At 38.2% G+C, this 21,207-nt stretch overlaps 1 protein-coding gene across 1 annotated transcript in view; it reads left to right on the plus strand.

Moving 5' to 3' along the window:
* PXDNL (peroxidasin like) overlaps positions 1-20,613 on the plus strand; it is a 116,613-nt gene extending 96,000 nt beyond the window's left edge. The window contains 1 exon segment of the mRNA XM_045845033.1: positions 20,516-20,613. Coding sequence (XP_045700989.1) covers positions 20,516-20,613 — 98 coding nt within the window.
* The last annotated feature ends 594 nt before the right edge of the window (positions 20,614-21,207 follow it).

Raw genomic sequence — 21,207 nt, forward strand, 5'->3', positions numbered from 1 at the left:
TAGCCACCCTTCCTTTTTAGAATTTTATGCTCACAAATTATAAATGCAACACTGACATTTTGCCATTAATTTAATCTAATTTTCATTACAGTCTAATCAATAAATCAAGATTCTTTGCATAATATTGTAGGCATTACAGATTCAATTAAACAATATGCACAGTCCTTATTATTAATCACCTTATTTTAGAAAACTTTATAATTGGCACATTTGTTTGTGCCATAAATCAAATAAATCAAATTCTAATGATAAAATTATTTTATATAGAGCAAAAATACTATCTTGAAAATCAATCAGAAAATGATTTCCTCTCCATTCATTTTAGAAATGAAAAATAACACCTAATATAAGTGGTACATTTCCTAAGACAAGATAAGTAGTATGTTAAGATGCCATACCACTTGATTAAATAACACAGTTCACAAAGAGCTAACAGATTCATATTTTCTCTGAAATTTGTGGAACCATCCAGTTTTGCAGTTTCTAGGTACATAGTTCACATTAAGATCTGTCATTAAAGTATCAGGTAATTTTAGGCCCTGATCAGGTAGCCAATTGGTTAGAGCATCATACAGATATGCCAGGTTTCTGGGTTCAATCCCTGGTCAGGGCACATACTAGAATCAACCAATGAATATATAAATAAGTGGAACAACAAATTGATGCTTCTTTCGCATGAATAAATAAAAATATTGAAGTGTCAAGTAATTTTAAATATGATATATTTTATATAATAACATAAATATATTTGTTTACTTATGCCTTTATTTTCAACACATTGTGCTTATGTTTTAAACCTAATGAATGTTCAATTTCTTCCATAAGAGACTAATTTTACTACCATAACATTTCATGATGTTTCATGCTTAACTTATAAAATGCCTTCAAAGTATTATTAAAGAAGCTTTCAGCAACTCCTAAGAAGTTTTAATGAACTAATTAAATAGCAATAGTGTTTTCACGTTTGTCTTTGAAAGTTGTTGCTATTCTAATAGAACACTATAAGAACATCTTCCACCCTCATTGGTTTGGCTAGTATATGTTATCTTACAAGAAAACCTTATTAAAATCAAGGTGAGAACAAGCCTCACAGCAGGAGAAAGGACACAAAATAGCCCTGAAATAATACATAGCCCTGAAATGATACAAAGTATGATGTGTTCAAAGGTGATACAGTTAATGAATCAAATTCTACTGAAAGTATGGACTTTACATATAGCATAAAGCATTCACTTATAAACAACCTTTTGAAAGTTCTGAGGATTTTAACTTACTTATCTTTCAAATATAGCATTATACATTTATTTACAATCTATGACACCCCAGGGGGTCAATATCTTCCCATATCAAAACTAGTTTATTAATAAATAAAGTTTCATTAAGTTACTAAGAGGTATTTTAATACCAAAATTTCATTTTTTTCCCTTAGATATGTCCCTTTTAGTATTACTATAAATTATTAAATTCTTGTTATATTTATAATTATTTATATTATTTAAGTACTGACATTGATCATTACTGAAATTTTTCTTAAAACATGCTCCCATGAAATACAAAGTTGTTGACCAATGAAAACAAAATGTATGCCCTGCACATCACTAGAAAAATAAAATCAATAATGTAGAAACTAAAGGAAACATTAGTAAAACAAAATTAAAATTAAAAGCTAATAAGGTCTAGATATCGCTGAAGTTTCAATGCACTAAGAGAATTATTAAAAGTAGAAAATTCTTAAAAGTATCCAAAAGCAAATTTAAACTATATACCATCAAAAGAGATATAAGTAAGCAATATTGAGAGTGACAAAACAATAAAACATAAGTAGAAGTCAGGCACACAGATAGAAACTTGAGTGCCAAGTTAAGGAAGAAAAAGCAATATGTGAGACAGAAAAGTCTACCTTCATTTAATAGTGTGTACAAGTCACAGAAACTCTCATATTTGAAATAGCTTAGCATCCCTTCATCAAACTTTAGTGGAAGGGTTTTCAAATATTATTGAGATCAATTTGTGACAGATGTATCCATCTTTGTACCCTATAAACTAAAATTAACTTTATCTTCAAGTAGTGTTGGAGAATTTTAAAAAGTAGATTACCGTATTTTTGGACTAAAAGATGCATTTCCCTTCTCTTCAAATTTGGGAGGAAAATGCAGCAGTGACCCTGCTCCTGACTCCTGTGACCTCACTCCAAAGCTTCCCCCCACACAACAAGCCAAGTAAGCTGCATTCCAGCTAGATGCACCCCCATTTTTCTCCCAAATTTGGAGGAAAAGGTGCATCTTATAGTCTGAAAAATACGGTATATGTTATAGCATAAAAACTAAAATTATCAAGAACAAACTTCACATGGACAATATTCTTCAATTCAATCATTTAAAGTTAAATGATTAAACTTAAAATGGTGATTTAGAAATTTTTAAATCATTTAAGCAAGTAAATATTTTGTTAAATAGGAAATTTAAGTGGTATATTTAAAAATAATGACAGCATTATTTACCAAAATGTATCTTTTAAAATTTCTCAATTAACTCATTCATAGCAATTATGTTTCTGAGCTTATGAGGGTTACAAATGCTCTTTAGTTGTTTTTCTTTGTATTTTATTTTCTAAGTTTAATACAAAGAGCCTTTATCATTTTAATACTCCATATTAAATTAGTACTAATAATTTTACTTTGTAATTTTTAAAAAGCTATAATTACAAAAAGAATAAAATTTATGATGTTATATATTAGTAGTCCATTACTTTTTGTTGAGAGAACTACCCATTTGATTGATAAAAGAAAGTCAAGTGCAATCCACAAGATGAGTGACTGTTCAGGTGAATTTACCCTTAGATAATTCTCAGTGAATCACAAACTTCTATATCCCCCTCTCTTTAGGGTAGACAGAATCTGTTACTTTCTTTTAATAAGTAGGACATGGCAAGGGCGATAGCATGTTGCCCACATGATTGTTTTAAATTTTATAAAACTATGTTTGGACAGACTGTATGAGAGACATTCTCCCACTAATCTTGAAGAAGCAAGCAGCCACAATGTGGATAGCATACAAAGGATACCACAAGATGGGGACCTGTATGTAAGTGGTCCCTAGGGTCTGGATGTGAAAGTCAGAACCAGGAATTATATCTTGATCTTATATTATATATATATGATATAAAACCACACAATTAACAAACTTGTTCTCAAACTCCACCTGAAGTTGTCATTTTTATGTTTGCATTATATTACTTGTACTTTTCAATTTTTTGTTTCTTGCAAAAAAATGTGAGAGGTGCAGAATGTGTTAGAAACAAGTGTTGAAGATAAAATCAGAAAATATCAATTATATTCCATTTTAAAGCTTGTATAATTGATATCTATTTTAAATTTTATTTTTAATTATAGTTAATATTCACTATTATAATTGTTTCAGATGAACAAAATAGTGAATCAACATTTATATACTTTCAAAGTAATCACAGTAACTTCAGTAACCATCTGTCACTGTACATAGTTATTACAATGTTATTGACTATATTCGCTCTGTTTACATTGCATCCCTGATACTTATTTTATAACTGGAAATTTACACTCCTTAATACCCTTGCCCTTTTCCACCCATCTCTGCATCTCAATCCCCTGTTGCAATCATCAATTTGTTCTCTTCAATTATTTATATTTTTTCACTATGTGGAAGGCAGCATTGAGTCACCAATGTCCCAAAGTTGCAGTTTTGATTGATAGATGGAAAATGTATGATTGCCTGAACTGCTGTAACCTATCTTCCTTACATGAACTTATTTACCCTTCAAGTAACATCAGTTTACCCCAACAAGTTGGAATATCTAGGCATATTCCTAAAGCAACTTATTCTTTTTAATCTTCTGACTGGGTTAAATTTATCGTTAATACCTGTAACTTTTGTTTTTAATTACATCCTTATTACATGTCCACCTCTTGGACAAATCACATGTGATCTGAGTTTGAATGTGACTCCGAGGGGCATGATTGAATTCTACATAAATATTAAAATAAATTTTCCTTAGTTCTGGCCAAGATAGAGGCTTAGGTAGGTATACTGTGCCTTCTCACACAACTAAAAGAAGGACAGCAACAAATTTAAAAACAAAAAATAACCAGAACTAACAGAAAATCGAACTGTATGGAAGTCAGGCAACCAAGGAGCTAAAGAAGAAACATTCATCCAGACTGGTAGTGTGATAGGACATAGCTGAGCAGTAGCCATTCTTAGGTAGGAGCTTGACAGCAGTCATTCTCAGACAGCAGCCATTCCCAGGTAAGCAGTTACCTCAAGGTTATACGCTAGTCTCCACTTTTAGTAGCTGAACTCCTTCCCCTCCTCCTTCTGCCTGTGTAACAAGCATGTAAGGAAGCCCCAGCCTAAGCTGGGTGCCCAGAATTTGGAATTTATCTCCTCTGAGTCCTCATGAGTGAATAAACTCCACTTTGTAAACTCCCAGGCTGTCTGAGTGGTCTTTTCCGTAACATTTTGGTTCCCTGACAGGGAAACAACTCACACCAGTGGGCTGTTGCCCCTGGAGAAGGTGGCCACAGGTCGCCTGGTGGGGCCCAGTGGTGATAAGGAGGTGCGTGCCATGGTGATTTCGGGTCCTTAACATCCCGGGCTCCGCAGGCTCGGCCCCCAGACCGCTCTTTGACCCGGGCCAGTGGAGTGCGAACTGGTGGAATCTGGGAAGGCGCCAATCTGGTAAGTGCCCTGGGGATCAGGAGCCTGAAACCAGGCCCACCCTTTGTGGTGGAAGGAGGGACTGATCACCCTTCAGGCCGGAAGGCCCAGGCAGGGTTCCCACAATTTGGGCAGGTGGGAACATAATAAACTCAGTGTGTTTGTGTGAATGACTGTGTTTGTTGCTCCACGGGTGGAAGTCTATGGAGCATGACTGAGCCCTAACCTGTGGTTTCTCAGTCTGTCATACAGCATAACGGCTGGGAGTTTAACCCTAATTCTACATGAGCAGCCTTAGCTAAGATGGACCTAAGTACCCTGAGAGGGGAGAGGCCAGGCAGGAGAACTGAGAATCCTTCCCTTGTTTGTCAGCGCCTATCAGGAGAATTCACTATGGCAGGGGGCAGGGGGTTCTGCCACAGTACTAGATTGCATGTATGTTGGAGATCCGACCGCAAGCCATGTTGGTACACAGCCATTTTGGGTAAAATGGAGGACGAGCCACGTGAGTGCCCCCCACCCCCCCCCCGTCGTGGAGGGTGGAGCATGCATGGTTGTCGCCATCTTGGATGATGGGTCACGTGAGAGCCCCTCCATCTTAGAAATGGGCAAGATGCCAGGCTAAGGGTTCTTTCCAGATTATAGGCTGTATGCTGCTGCTGTGTGGGCACTGCGGCAGTCAGGTTCTCTGTGTAACTGGTTCTGATAGGAATTGCTCTGGTTCTGAAGGACATGAACTGGGGTCCAAGGGTGAGCATCTGATATATAGGGTGTTTGCAGGGGCTGAGCTTCAGAAAGCTGCAGGATGTCCCTGCAAATCTAGGGAATTTTAGTGGAAGGTACCTGCAGTGCCAGAGACTTTCGTCTGTCACATACTGAGTTTAAGTATAGTCCTTCTCAGAGTACGAAAGAAACCAGGATTAAAAGAGAATGATAGTTAAATCTGAATGAGTAAAATTATGTATAAAGAATGTAAAACTTTTAAACCTGGAGTAAAGGAAACCTCAACTATTCGTTTTCTGGTTTTGTGGGAAAAGAGTAAATTTCTAACATTGGTGTTGTTTCTGATCAGAAACCCTCTGTACTGGAAGACCTGTTTAAGGTCACCTGTAAGACCTAAGAAAGGTCACCTGTAACTGGTCGGGGAGAATGCCTTTGCCACTCGGGATCCAGGAAGGGTCATTTGGGGCTGAGTGCTTCAGCCAGAGGCAAAGCAGCATGTCTCTGCCAAGAGGCTGGGCCTGAAGGAGCATGTTTTTGTGAGGCACCGATGAATGAATTGGTGCAAGAGGATGCCCCTGCCTGTGTATTGTTCTGGAACTCTGTGTTTTGGATTTTGCTCTGTGTCTGCTCTAAAAAGGAATGAGGGTTCCAGGGAAGGTTGAAACTTTACACTCAGTAGGAAAGTAAATTTTAAAAATATAATATATATAAATGAAGAAGGTCTGTGGGAAACTGCAAAGATAAATGGAAAAGTAAAAGTTTCAGGAAGGAATTATGTGATATTAGTTAATAATAGAAGGTATAAGGCATGGAGATGCAATCGTGGTAGATGTCAGAAGCTGTATGAAAGAAAGAATAGAGGGTTTGTGAGTGTTGCAGAATGTCTGGAAGTGAAAGTTTTGAGAAGCCCAGTGGATATCAGGAGGGAAAGGATTTTCCTTCATGCTTTGTATTTTTCTCTCTACCTGATCCCTCCAGAATCTGGCATTCTGAAGGAGTGAGTGAAGACATAAGGTTTCTTTGCATAAAAGCAATAAGACCAGTTGCTAATAGTGGTTTTGTTAACCAAAACTTTGACTGGAATGTCACGTCTGAAGGAGGCATGTATGGGTTCTGGTCGTCACCAGAAAGCCCTGAGGAACTGGGATTGACTTGTGAAGCTAGTGTAAACCCATGAGAAAAGCCTGGTACTTGGGTTGTTTGTGCAGTTCATGGCAGTCTTTCCAGGGAAGGAACGAAGGTTGCTTTCATGAAAGATGGCCAAAAAGGAACCTGTGGGCACAATGGAAGTCTCAAGGATCTGAGTGAAACAACTGGTACAGGCAAAGCCAGATGGCGGATGTGTGACTCTGCTTCTGTGCCCCAAGGGGCGGACTGCGAAGTCAATCTAAAGGTTCCCTGTGTGAGTTCCAGCAAAGCAGACTTAAAGATCATAAGTGATCCAGGCTGCTCTTGGTGTATTTATGCAAACGAACAGTCAAAATGAAAAGCAGAACTCAAAGTAGTCCCTTTAATAACAGTGAGGGTGATCTGAAGGAGAAAAATTGTGGTTCAAGGAAAATCACAATGCTCAGTAATGGACATCAGAATGATGCAGCTAACTGTCTCGAAAGTGTCTTTTCATTTGAAAGTTGAAACTGGTTTTGTAATATCATCAAAGATGTACAGTTTACAGGTATGGAGGACCTGTCAAATTGCCATTGCTAAATGTCATTGCAGGAAGGACCTTGAAACTGAACGTCTTCCGAAAAGACAGTCCCACAGGCACAGAGACTGGTTTGGGGGCTATTGTGTGAATTAACCTGTGTGCTCTTCTGTTTTCATAGGACGTATACCTATGACTTCATTACCTGAGTGATTTTTTGCAATATAGGCCTTACTTAAGGAGCCCATTTTTTATCATCACCCCCTGAAACTCAACGGTTTGGCTGAGCTAAGTGGTTGGGTTGGTGAGCAGTTCGGGCGATCTGTGGGCTTCACTTTAAAACTGATTTTCCCTTTTCTGTCTTGATGGCTTGGACAGGAAGGGTTCAAATATCTGAAAGGAGGGAAATCCTAATATATTCCCCTCAGCCCAAGTGGAGTATAATGGGCCACGAGATTTGGATAGCTGTAGCATGCCTTGTACACCTTCCTCCAGAGAAGCCATTCTTTACTTAAGTTCCTGCCTTTGTCATTTAGCAGCTATGATTTAATTGTGCCTTCCAACTCTTTCAAAATCTGTCATTTCCAGAATATGACCAGGATACCAATGGTCCAGCAATGCCAGTCTTTGGACACCAAGCCTGAGACTCTCTGGTGACAGCCAACTGACCAGGATCCTGTAAGGTTCTTCCTCTTACAGGAAGAACTCCCTCCATGCTGACCCCTCGCTCCTTCAGGGCACCCCTGACCCATGGGTAGGTAGGATGACGTCCATGTCCAGCCAGAAGTAGTTACAAGAAGATGAGGCTGGCCCTGGCTTGTGTAGCTCAGTGGATTGAGCTTGGGCTGCAAACCAAAGCATCGCAGGTTCGATTCCCAGTCAGGGCACATTCCTGGGTTGCAGGTCATGGCCCCCAGCAACCGCACATTGATGTTTCTCTCTCTCCTTCTCCCTCCCTTCCCTCTCTAAAAATAAATAAATAAAATCTTTAAAAAAAAAGAAGATGAGACCTTCACCCATTGTCCTTTGAAAGAATTTAAAATGGCTGTATATCTGAAATGAGAGATTGTTACACGGTGCAGCCAAGAGGGGGGACCCCAAATGGACATTTAAATGGGGTCCAGAACTCAAGGCATCCAGGAGATTTTAAGATGTCTTCACCCCTTCCCCCACAGGTGTGAGTTGGAGGAAGGGACACATGGAGCAAGAACATGCTGGGCTGTTTTGTATAGCAACAGCTTTACAGCTAATCCATGGCATAGTCATTTGACATACCTATAGCTTTCAGATGGTCATTTAGATATGCTGAATAGCTGCGGCCATGCTCTGGGCCAGGGAGATGGAAAGAGACTTCCCCTGCCCAAGATGTGACTGAGAGGCAGGTCCCCCGAGTTACAGCGCCTGTGTGGGAGCTCGGAGAAGATTGGCTCCATGACATGGGGTCACACCTGCCCAGACCCATGATGGCAGCTGGACGGGAGCAGGTACCGGCCCGTCCACGATCTGCGGGCCGTCAACGAATCAGCCGTCATCCTCCACCTGGTCGTCCCAAACCCATACACCCTCCTGAGCCAGCTTCCCCCAACAGCAACGTGGTTTACCTGCCTTGATCTGAAGGATGCCTTTTTCTGCATTCCTATGGCACCTTCCAGCCAACCCATTTTTGCCTTCGAATAGAAAAATCTTCACACTGCAGTCAAGACTCAGTTGACCTGGACTAGACTGCCCCAGCGGTTTAAGAACTCACCAACCTTATTTGGGGAAGCCCTAGCAAGAGACCTAAAGCCCCTCACCAAGGGGGAGCCAGACCTGACGATTCCGCAGTACATGGACGACCTCTTCCTGGCGACCCCATCCCAGGAACGGTGCTGGGAGGGAACGCACATGCTGCTGAAGTGCCTGGCTGAATTAAGGAAGGAACACAAGAAGCACATCCTGAACACACTCCTACTCTTCATGTCGAGTTGCAGAGGGCGCACGCTGTGTATCTGAAGGGCCCCCACAGCCATCCCTGCAGTCCTCTGTCATGGCCCTTCACTGTGCTCTGTGGGGTTCACCTGCCCTAGCAGCCTGCGAGCTCCCTCGGGGTTCTGGCTGCGTCACCCGACTCAGCGCTCAGCAAGCTGGCTTGTCAGAAGTACTCACGGTGTGATCAGAGGCACAGATGGAAAATGGCAGAGTTGCCAACACCCTCCAGAACCTTGTCTGATTTCTGAGAAAAATGCTTGTTCCCCTGAGAAAAAGCCAGCCTGCACCCTGCTGCTGTGGAACTCGGCCCCTTCTACCAGGCTTTGAAGGGTCCAGACATTAAGCCCCTAGAATGGGGAGAAAATGAAGAGAAAGCCTTCCAAGATATCAAGGGGTGCCTCAGTGATGTTCCTGCCCTTGGACTGTCAGAGCCGGGGTGGCCTTTTGATCTGTATACCCACAAGAGAGACAAGGTAGCCCTTGGGTCCTGACTCAGTCTGTCGGACCATGGCAATACCCAGTGGCTTACCTGTCTAAGCAACTGGACCATGTCGCCACCGGCTGGCCACCTTGTCTGAGGGCAGTTGCTGCTTCCGTAACCCTCTTGCAAGAGGCAGACAAGTTAACTCTAGGCCAAGAAGTCAGTCTTAACATACCACACGCAGTGAAGAGCCTCCTTGTTGGGTAGGGGCATAAGTGGCTGTTGAACCCTAGACTGACTCAGTACCAGGGCATCCTCCAAGGAAACCCAGGGTCTCATGTTAAGACCATGAAACAAGTTAATCCAGCCACCTATTTACTGGCAGACCTTGGAAAGCTGGACCATGACTGTCTTGAAGTAACTGAAGAGGTCCACGCCAGCCGGCCAGACCTCCAGGGCCAGCCCCTGGCCCAACCTGATGTCACCTACTACATGGGTGGGAGCATCTATATGTTTGAGGGCAGAAGAGTCAGCAGGTACGCAGTAGTGGATGACTGCGGAATAGTGAAGACTGCCAGACGGGATAATATATATATACCGCAAGGACAAGCTAGCAATCTAGTAAGACCGTGCCATGCCCTCACCCACATGGGCAAGACCTCCCTAGAAAATCTGCTAAACAGGTATTTCTATTTCCCCAACCTGGCAGCACTTTGTGCTTCTGCCTCAGCACAATGCATAACGTGCACTTGGAACAACGCTGCCGGGCACCTGGAGATAAGGCCGGGATACAGCACACAGGTAGACAACTCTTTGAAGACCTGCAAATAGACTTTACTGAAGTCAGGCCTAGTGGAGGGTTTAAATACCCCCTGGTGATCGTGTATACCTTCTCTGGATGGGTTAAGGCTTTCCTCACCAAGATGGAGAAAAGGCAGGAAATCACCTGAGCCCTCCTGAGAGAGGTCATCCCAAGGTATGGATTGCCTCTGACCATTAGAAGTGACAACGGGCCGGCCTATGTCTCACAAATTGTCCAAGAAACAGCCAAGCTTCTGAACATCGAGTGGAAACTATACACTGCCTATCAACCCCAGAGTTCTGGGAAGGCAGAGCAGATGAACCGGACTCTTAAAGAAACCTTAGCTAAATTCTACCAGGAAACTGGACTGCCCTGGATGGACTTGCTGCCACTAGCATTGCCTAGGTTGCAGGAATCACCCCTTGGATCCACTACAGCTGGGCCAAAACAGCAGCAGATCCTGACAACCCAAGGACTAGGCCTGCACCTAGAATACCCACGCTGAGGCTCCGGAGGATGCCAGACAGTAAAGAAGACACCAAGAAATTAACCATTGTTCTGCAGGGTACCTGACTTTAATTGGCACCTTCACAGGAGTGTTGGGGATTGGACTAGTGACTGTGGCCCCTGCGGAATGGAATCCCAAGGAGCAGATTACCTTAGGAATAGTTTATCTTTGTTTGGTCTCTGCATTTGGGTTTATTGTATGCTTCGCTTGACAAATGCAGCCCCTGTCTCAGCCCCAACCTGCAAATATAATACCCTTGGGCATAAGATTTTGCTCAGCAATAGAGTGGTCTCTTACTATTTCCCAGGGTCAGCTTTCAGCTCCTCCACTGACATGCCATCGGGTTGCGTTCAGCCACAGCAATCCCTCTGCACTTGGGGAGGGAAGGTATGCCAGACTGGAGTAATATCCAGGACCATAGGATACCAGACCCAGAGGTGTCAGGCATATAGGACCCTGTATCCTCCAGACCTTGGTCCAACACCTGGGGACATGGTGAGTCATAGGGCAGCCGCCAAAGTGTTAGCCCTCCAGTGGTACCAACACCAGTATCAGCAGTTGCAACCCTCCCCAGCACCTCAGCCATATAGCCAGGAATATGGTGATGCTAAAGGGGCCGAAAAGGGGGGACTGTGACAAGACATAACTGAGCAGTAGCCATTCTTAGATAGGAGCTGGACAGCAGCCATTCTCAGACAGCAGCCATTCCCAGATAAGCAATTATCTCAAAGTCTTACGCTAATCCCCACTTTTAGCAGCTGCACTCCTTCCCCTACTCCTTCTGCCTGTGTAACAAGCATATAAGGAAGCCCCAGCCTAAGCTGGGTGCCCAGAATTTGGAATTTATCTCCTCTGTGTGAATAAACTCCACTTTGTAAACTCCCAGGCTGTCTTTGTTGTCTTTTCTGTAACAGTGGGAGGGTCAGAGATGGGCAGCCAGGCTGAGAGCACTCACAGCAAGGTGGTGGCTGGAGGACCAGGGCAGGCCAGGTGGCATCAGGCAGACTGAGCAGTCCCACATTTGTGTGCCAATAAACTGGGAGGAACAACTGGGGAGAGAAACAGACCATGAAACTCAGCATTCCAGTTGCAGTGAAATAAAGTCCTAAAATCTCTGACTGAAAAAACTTGTGTGGGTTGCAACAGTGGGAGAAACTTTCAGCTTCACAGGAGAGTTTGTTGGAGAGACCAGTGGGGTCCTAGAATGTATGCAAAACCACTTACCCAGAAATCAGAACCAAAAGGGCCCAATTTGCTTGTAGGTAGTGGAGGAAGGGACTAAAAACCAGCCCAGAGCTGAGCAAGCCACATTCTTACTTCTTGGATCCCTCCCCACAAATAGCACTACAACTTAGAGAAGTGTGTTGCCTCACCCACGCAAACACCTAAGGCTATAACCCTACTATGTAACAGGCACACTTAGACAAAAAAAAAAAATGACCCAAATGAGAGAACAGATTAAAGCTCTAGGAAAAAAAAACTAAGCAAAGAAGAAATAGACAACCTTTCAGATTCAGAGTTCAAAGCACTGGTAATTGGGATGTTCACAGAAATGATTGAGTATGGTCACAAAATAAAGGAAAAAGTGAAGGTTATGAAAACTGAAATAAACAAAAATGCTCAGGGAATCAACAGTGACAGGAAGGAAACCAGGATTCAAATCAATGGCTTGGACCAGAATGAAGAAATAAACATTCAGCCAGAACAGAATGAAGAAACAAGAATTCAAAAAAAAAAAATGAGGAAAGGATTAGGAACCTTCAGGACAACTTTAAATTTCCAACATCAAAATCATAGGCATGTCAGAAGGAGAAGAGGAAGAGCAAGAAATTGAAAACTTATTTGAAAAAATAATGAAAGAAAATTTCCCTAATTTGGTGAAAAAAAAAAAGACTTCAGGAAGTCCAGGAAACCCAGAGAGTCCCAAAGAAGTTGAACCCAAGGAAGCACACACCAAGGCACATCATAATCACATTACCCAAGATTAAAGATAAGGAGAGAATCTTAAAAGCAGCAAGAGAAAAGGAGACAGTTACCTACAAAAGAGTTCCCATAAGGCTATCACCTGATTTCTCAAAAGTAACCTTACAGGCAAGAAGGGGCTGGAAAGAAGTATTACAAGTCATGAAAGGCAAAGGCCTACATCCAAGATTATTCTATCCAGCAAAGCTTTCATTTAGAATGGTAGTGTAGATAAAGTGCTTCCCAGGTAAGGTCAAGTTAAAAGAGTTCATCATCACCAAACCTTTATTATATGAAATGTTAAAGGAACTTATCTAAGAAAAAGAAGATGATCAAAAATATGAACAGTAAAATGACAACAATCTCACAACTATCAACAACCTAACCTAAAAAGAAAACAAAAACAAACTAAGATAACAACTAGGAACCAGGAACAGAATTACAGAAATGGAGATCACATAGAGGATTATCTGTGAGGAGGGGTGGGGAATGTGGGAAAAGGTACAGGGAATAAATAGTGTAAATGGTAGGTATAAAAGAGACAGGGGGAGGTTAAATATAGTATAGGAAATGGAGAAGCCAAAGAATTTATATGCATGACTCATGGACATGAACTAAGGGAAGGAGGGGAATGCAGGTGGGAGGGGGTGTATAAAGTGGAGGGGAATAAAGAGGGGGAAATGGGACAACTGTAATAACATAATCAATCAAATATGTTTTAAAAAATTAAAATAAAATGAAATAAACTTTCTTTTTCCAGCACTCACTACCAAGGCAGACTGGCACATTTCTACTGATCTAATTTGGTGACAACTTTACATAGAAAATTATTGCACTTTTATAAGTTTTGCAAATTGTTCTGTACTATTTTTCACAATGAAGAAATGCAGTTTTTAGAAAATGCTAAAATGTATACATCCAATTGTTTCGGGGGAAATGTTTTTCAGACTCATTTGGAATAACCTTGAAAACAATGTACAAATACATTACCTTAAGTTTTAATTTATTCAACAACACTTTTGAATGCCAGTTTTATGCACATGAACAAACATATGTAAATATAACTGGCATTATGAAAAACTTATTTATGAGCTGAATTAGACAGTTATCTTTTTGTCTAACATTTAGTGCAAAGATTGTAGCCACATTTGACTTACTCTGTGTTAGGAATTCTTGCAAATCGCTTCACTTACATTAACTCATATAATCCTCTCAATAAGTGCATGAGATGGGTTATATTATCATCTTCATCTGCAGATCAGAGAATGTAGTCAAAAAAACTCTAAGTAGCTTATCCAAAGTAATATATTTCAAGTGTGGAAGACAGAATACAAACCCAGATTCCTGGAATCATACTCTTTTTTTTTAAGCGGGTTTTAATGTGCTGCTTCTTTAGCTATAATCTCTCTATATATATTTCCCCCCTTTTTACTCATCCACCCTTTTCCCTCCCATTTGGCAACTACTGGTTTATTCTGTATATCTGTGTGTCTGTTTATATTTTTGTTGTTTGCTTCTGTTTTGTATTTTTTGATTCCACATAAAAGTGAAATATAAGTGAAATCATAAAGTACTTGTCTTCTCTAATTTATTTCACTTAGCATAATACTCTCTAGGTGCATCCATGCTGTCACAAATGACAAGCATTTTTTTATTTTTTATTGTTTTTATTTTTATTGTTAAATATTTTTATTGTTATTTATACATATATAGAGATATACACATAGTTACATCATATTTTCTTTATCCATGCATCTATTGACAGACGCCTAGGTTACTTTCATATCTTGGCCATTGAAAATAATGCTGCAGTGGTGGGGTGAAAATGGAGACAGCTGTACTTGAACAGCAACAAAAAAGAAATAGCAATAAACTTCTTGGCAGACTAAAAAAACCAAAAGAATGCTGCAATGAACATAAGGGTGTATATATATTTTTGAAGTGTGTTTTCATTTTCTTCAGATAAGTGCTCAAAAGCGATATTGCTGGGTCATGTAGCAGCTTTGTTTTTGTTGTTGTTGTTGTTCTGTTTTGTTTTTGTTTGTTTTTTAAAGAATCTTCCTACTCTTTTCCATAGTGGCTGCACCAATTGACAATCCCAGCAACAGTGTACAAAGGTTCCCCTTTCTCTACATTCTCTACAGCATTTCTTTTAGATTTTTGATGTTAGCCTCTCCAACAGGTGTGAGGCAGTATCTCTTTGTGGTTTTGATTTACATTTCCCTGATAATTAGTGATGTTGAGCATCTTTTCATAATGTGTTCGGTATTTGTATGTCTTCTTTGGAGAAATGTCTAAAATGGTCCTCTGCTCATTCTTAACATTGATTGCTTTTTGTGTGTGTGTGTGTGTGTGTGTGTGTGTGTGTGTGTGTGTGTGTGTGTGTGTTAAGCTTTATGAATCCATTACATATTTTGGATATTAACCCCTTTTCGGATGTATCATTTGCAAATATCCTCTCCTATTCAATAGGCTTTTTGGTTTTGTTGATGGTTTCCTTCCCTATGTAGAAACCTTTTAATTTGATGTATTTTTCCCCCACCCTTTTGGGGGCTTTTGTTGCCCTTACCCAAGGAGATACGTAACCAAAAATGTATTGCTAAAACTGATGTCAAAAAGTTTACTGCCTGTTTTCTTCTAGAAGTTTTATGGTTTCAGGTCTTGCATTTAAGTCTTTAATCTAATTTGCATTTATTTTGTATGTAGTATAAAAAAGGTCCCAAATTCATTTTTTACATGTATCTTTCCTATTTTTCCAACAGCACTGTTTGCAGAGACTGTCTCTACCCCACTGTATATCGTCACTTCCTTCATCATAGATTATTGACCACATTATCAAGGATTTATTTCTGGGCTGTCTATTCTATTCCATTAATCTATCTATATCTATCTATATCTATATCTATATCTATATCTATCTATCTATCTATCTATCTATCTATATATATATATATATGTTTTTATGCCAGTATCAAACTGTTTAATATACTGTAACTTTGTAGCAGAATTTGAAATCAGAGTGTGTGACTTCTCCCACTTTGTTCTCTCTCAAGGTTTCTTTGGTTTTGTTTTTGTTTTTGTTTTTGTTTTTTTGTAGTTCTGTACAAATGTTAGGATTAGTAGTTCTGGTCTGAGAAGAATCCTATTGACAGGTAACTAATAGGGATTCATTGAATCTGTATATTGCTTTAACTGGTAAAGACATTTTAACAATATTAATCTTCACAGTTCTTAAGAATGGTATATTCTTTCTTCACTTCTATTTTTTATTGTTCAAGTACTTTTCCTCACCACTCCACCCCACCTCACCCATCCCCACCTCCCACCCTTGATCCCACCCCCTTTGGTATATTCTTTTATTTACTTGTATCCTCTTCAATTTATTTCTTCAATGTCTTACAGTTTTCAGAATAGAGCTCTTTCAACTCTTTCATTAAATTTATCCCTAGGTATTTTATGTTGTTCTGAACTCATATCTCTTGAATACAGAAAAGTAACAGAATATTTAACAATAATAATTTATTCTCTGATTTTATTATTCAGTAAAATGTTTATTGAATGTGTATCATGCACAGGTGCTGTGCTATGTGGTGGGGATAAACTGGTAGGTAGGACATACCCTCCTCTCTTGTTTCTCAGCCAATGGGGCATCAGATGTGTGCAGAGTGATGAGAGTATAATGAATTTGAATCTGACTTGGTCTTTGAAGTCAGGAAAGGCTTCCTAGAGAAATATTATGGCACTAATGGTGTTTGTCACTCATGTGAGATCAAATAAAATTGGAGCTCGATTGTTAGCCACAAATTAGAGAAATGAGGCTATAGAAGAAAGAAGGTTTGTATGGGAAAGGACTTTTTTTGACACAGTAAAGGTCTAGGATTCTTCACAAAGAAAAGGCTGGAGAATAGAGTGGGGTCAACTAAGTTTGCACTGAGTGGGAAGATACACACATTTATGCACACACACATTGCATTATGCTTCTTGACTATGTCCCTTACATATTTTGGACATTAACCCCTCATCGGGTATATCATTTGCAAATATCTTCTCCCATTCGATAGGCTGTTTTTGTTTTATTGATGGTGTCCTTCACTGTGTAGCAACCTTTTAATTTGATGTATTCTCCCTGCCCTCTACAATGCAATATTGCTCTAGTTTCTACACTTCCTACTGGTGTCTTGAAACACTGTTTCCTATATTTCAGGCCCTCATGTCATAAGTATACCAGAAATTTTACAATACTTTTGCACCAATCTGAATAGAAATAATCTCCTTTATATCTCCCAGTCTAAACTCATTCATTCTATCATTTGACAAATAACAGTACCATAATTCTGAAGTAGCACACACCAAAAATCTAGGAGTTAATCTTGTTACTTTTGTTTTCCTCATTCTGTGCTGTAGAGCCTGAAATAAAAGGTTGAACTTTTGAGTCATACTATCTGAATTTCAATCCTGAGTCTTCCATTAAAAAGCTGTAGTACTTTGGAGAAGGTAATGTAACTTCTTTGTAACTTAGTTTTCTCAAGTTAACTGTATAGATAATAATATCCACCACAGGTTATTGTAAAGTTTCAAAAAGATAATTCATATTAAGTCTAAGAACAAAGTTTGAACACACATATGTGTAAATATGTACATATATGTACATATATGCAGACCTATATATATGTTGTACATACATATTTATATATGATACGCATGCATGGATATAAAAGCAACGCATCTACCAAATTAACTATTTCAATTCAGATGCTGTTTGCATAAGAAAGCCAAACACTCACAATCAAGGATGCTTTGCCTCCTCAGCAGTAACTAGTGATAAATAACAAGGCAAATTAAAAAAAGTAAACTCAAGAATAAAACACCTCAGCTCTCACATTTAAAAAGCTGAATGGTCATTGCAATACTAGTGGGTTGTCCTTCCAAATCCCACCACCAATGGAAAGTCTCAGCATGCATTCTCTGGTGGAGCAGGGGTGGTGTGGGGTGCTTATCTGTGTTTGTCTTCACATATATTTGTCTCTATATACCTAATACATCACATGCACTGCTGTTTGCTGTTAGGTTTTTGCATATTACCTTGCATTGGTGCTTTAATATAAACTATAAAGTTTTATCTTTTAAAAATTAAGTAAGAGACAATGGATAATGAAAGTTGATCTACAGAATCTTTTCCATATATATATATAGATATAGATATAGATATAGATATAGATATAGATAGATAGATATAGATATATTTAGATATATTCTACATAAATAATTTATTGAGAAAAAACATATACTATTTAGAAATAGACATAATGTTTCATTACATGATTGAAATAACTGTATTCTTTTTATTTCTATTTCTTTTTCTTACCCAGATTTTCAAATATATATGTTATTGATTGATAAGGTAGTAGGTTGAAGTAACATTGTAAAAGTAGACACCTATAGATCCATTAATATAATGTACAGCTTTACCTATGATGTCTTGATTCCATAGTTACAAAAGTAACACAAGAAGCATTTTCAGTAGCATACCTTTTCCATCAGTTCACTGGCAAAGCTGCCCAGGTGAGGTAATTTTTCACTGCTACCCCTCCATTTCCCTTCCAGAATAATTCTCTGTGCTCAGAATTCAGTAGTTTTACATTGCTCCTTGATTGTCCAAAATAACTAAAGGTTGCTTAATGAAGTGACTCATTCTCTATGTCACATTTATATTTCCAGAAATCTCTTATTCAATTATAGCAATAGATACAGTGATAATTAACTTGTTATCTTTATAAAACTCTTGCATTTTTCCTCAGTAAACACATTTGAATTACATAATTACTATTTTTTTTATTAAAAACTGGAACAAAACAAAAGGTAGAGGTAGACATTTAAAAAAGTAACAACCATATCCAGTATTCTAGACACATCACTGTTATCATTTGGAGGTTTTTTATTTCAGTCTATTTTCTATATCTTTTAATATTGATGAGTTCATATTATATAACACAGAAATTTAATTTTGTGTCTAACTTTATAGCATGTGCATTTAATTTTGTTATTTAAAATCAGCTTAAATTTCATCTGCATACGTGCTTAACAATCTATAAGACATATTTTCCTAGAATGTAATTTACACATGCTTTAGTTCATATTTAAGTTGTCTTTACTTCCCTTTCCTAACAAGTAATGTGTAAATTGCATAACACACACATGTGCAAACACATGCAAATACAAAAAAAACTATAAAATAATCATTCTCTTCCCTCCAATTTAGAATGCTCACTCTAATCTATAGATTTAATTGTATAGTGAGATGTTCCAAGATTGTTAAAACATTTTGAGCTATTATTTTCTATCAGTATTTAACAATTTATTTTTTTTTACTTTTGTATATATTAATTTTATCATCTCATAGGTATGTTCCTACCATGTCTGGTATTTTTGTTGTAGGCATCCTTGCCTTAGACATATTTGCCTCAAATACTTTTGCTGCAAATTATTTTGCCATATAACTAATTGGCCATGAAGCAATTTTGCTTTAAAAAAGATAAGATAACTGATTGACAAGTTTTGTTTTGTTATTGTTGTTTTTGTTTCATTTCTCCATTGACGAATCAGTGAACTGCCTTTGGCCAATTTAGTGTATTTAAGCTAGTTGTCAGTTCAGTTTCATTTTTGCGTTGACAAAGGTTTCCCAGCTACTCCCATTTTTATACTGCATATAAATTTTAGCTAGCCCATATACTGGGCTATACAGTGGTGAACTGACATGGTGGTGGTGAGGGTCTTAAAATAGTTTGTTTTTTCCCCAGATGACAATGATTGCCCCAAGAGTTTGTTTCTTATTTTGAAACAATACTAGATTGGGTGCAGAAAGAGAAGTCAAGGACTTTCTTGAGGGCAGAGTTGACCCACATTTTCCACAGAAGAAAGACAAGTGCTGAGGTACAGTCCTCAAAATAAAATCACTTATTTGCAGAGTATTACTATAAATCTACACATATTTAAAACATAATCAAGTATTTTGCAATGAAGTCTTTTAAATGTTAACATCTCTCCTTAAATTTTATTGATTTTATCCTTTTTTTCTTGCAAAACTGCCTAAGATCTAATTAGTTATATGGCAAAAATATTATGCCAAATATGTCTATATCAGAGATGGTACAGTGACAGTACCTAGACTTGGTCCCTCCCTTTTTTTTTCAAAATATTTCAGTTTTCAGTCCATCTGTTTTTCAGATAAAATTTACAGAACTTTTTAAAAAGTTTTAGATTTATATGCAAAAAGTTTTTCATATCTTTCTCATTTTTATTGTGGCAAAATACCTAAAATTTACTATCTTAGCTATTTTAAAATGTATAGTACAGTAATGGTAACTATATGCATTTTTTTTTTTTTTGCAGTACAGGTCATTAAAAAATCTCTACTTGGTAGCTTGTATGGATAAGATAATTTGAGAACTAAAGTTCAAACATTTCACCCACAACTTTTCTGCTCCTTAACACATTGTCAAGATCTCTAACAAATAAAATAAATATACCCTGTGATTTATGTCTTCACTCAGATTGAGCATAATTCTCCCTGTGGAGCCTCTAAAAGGCTTGAAAACTGCCTTGTATTTCATCTGCTTTAGGTAAAAACAGAGATTCACTATTCAATATCACAAAACTGTGACAGAATGATATCAAACTGACTAAGCAGACCCTTCTCTCTCTTTCCTGACACCCCATTAAGGAAATAATCTGGACAAAAAGGTAGTTTCCCATCTCTCACAATGCTTACATGGATACTTCTCCCCTCCCATAGATTGTAAGAGTAAAGGATAGTTCAGAGCATTCACACAAGAATCTTGAAAGAAACACTCTGCTCAATACAACTATCCTGATGAGAAAGATATGAACTAAATGATCTAATTAGTAGGTATGTATAAGAATATCTATTTTATGGGTTATTTAGTATAGATTTCAAATATATAATATAAGGGGGTTTATAAGTACTGTAGTTGACTCATTTACATATAATATAAATTACATAAAAAGAAACAAGCACATAGATAAATTCTGTAATATGTATGGTTTCTTTATACTCTGGAACATATTCAGGGTTTATGTTTGGCAATAAGTTTTTCTTTTCTCAATAAAGTCCAGAAAATTACACATCATAGATGTTATTTTTGACTCTTTAAACTACATGATGGATGTTACTGTTTCTCAAATTCTTTTTGAAAACATAAAACCCAGTATACTGTTTGTAAGAAAGTAATAATATTTATCAAGTTAAGTTTAATTTAATTCATGTATACTGTATTGCAAGGAAGACTCAATCTGTGATCAAGATGGAACATTTTTGCACTCTAGATAATTGATAAATGTCAATCATATTTCTTTGAAATATTTTAGGACTCCTCTTGTGACACTGATATAGTAGCTTCACATACAGTTACTTCTTTACAAGTTTTTCCTTTCCATCTATTTTGAGGTTTCTGAAAACAGAAACAG

This window comes from Phyllostomus hastatus, unplaced genomic scaffold (assembly GCF_019186645.2).
Source record: "Phyllostomus hastatus isolate PE091 unplaced genomic scaffold, TTU_PhHast_1.1 phas_contig_449, whole genome shotgun sequence".
Classification (NCBI taxonomy): Eukaryota; Metazoa; Chordata; class Mammalia; order Chiroptera; family Phyllostomidae; genus Phyllostomus; species Phyllostomus hastatus.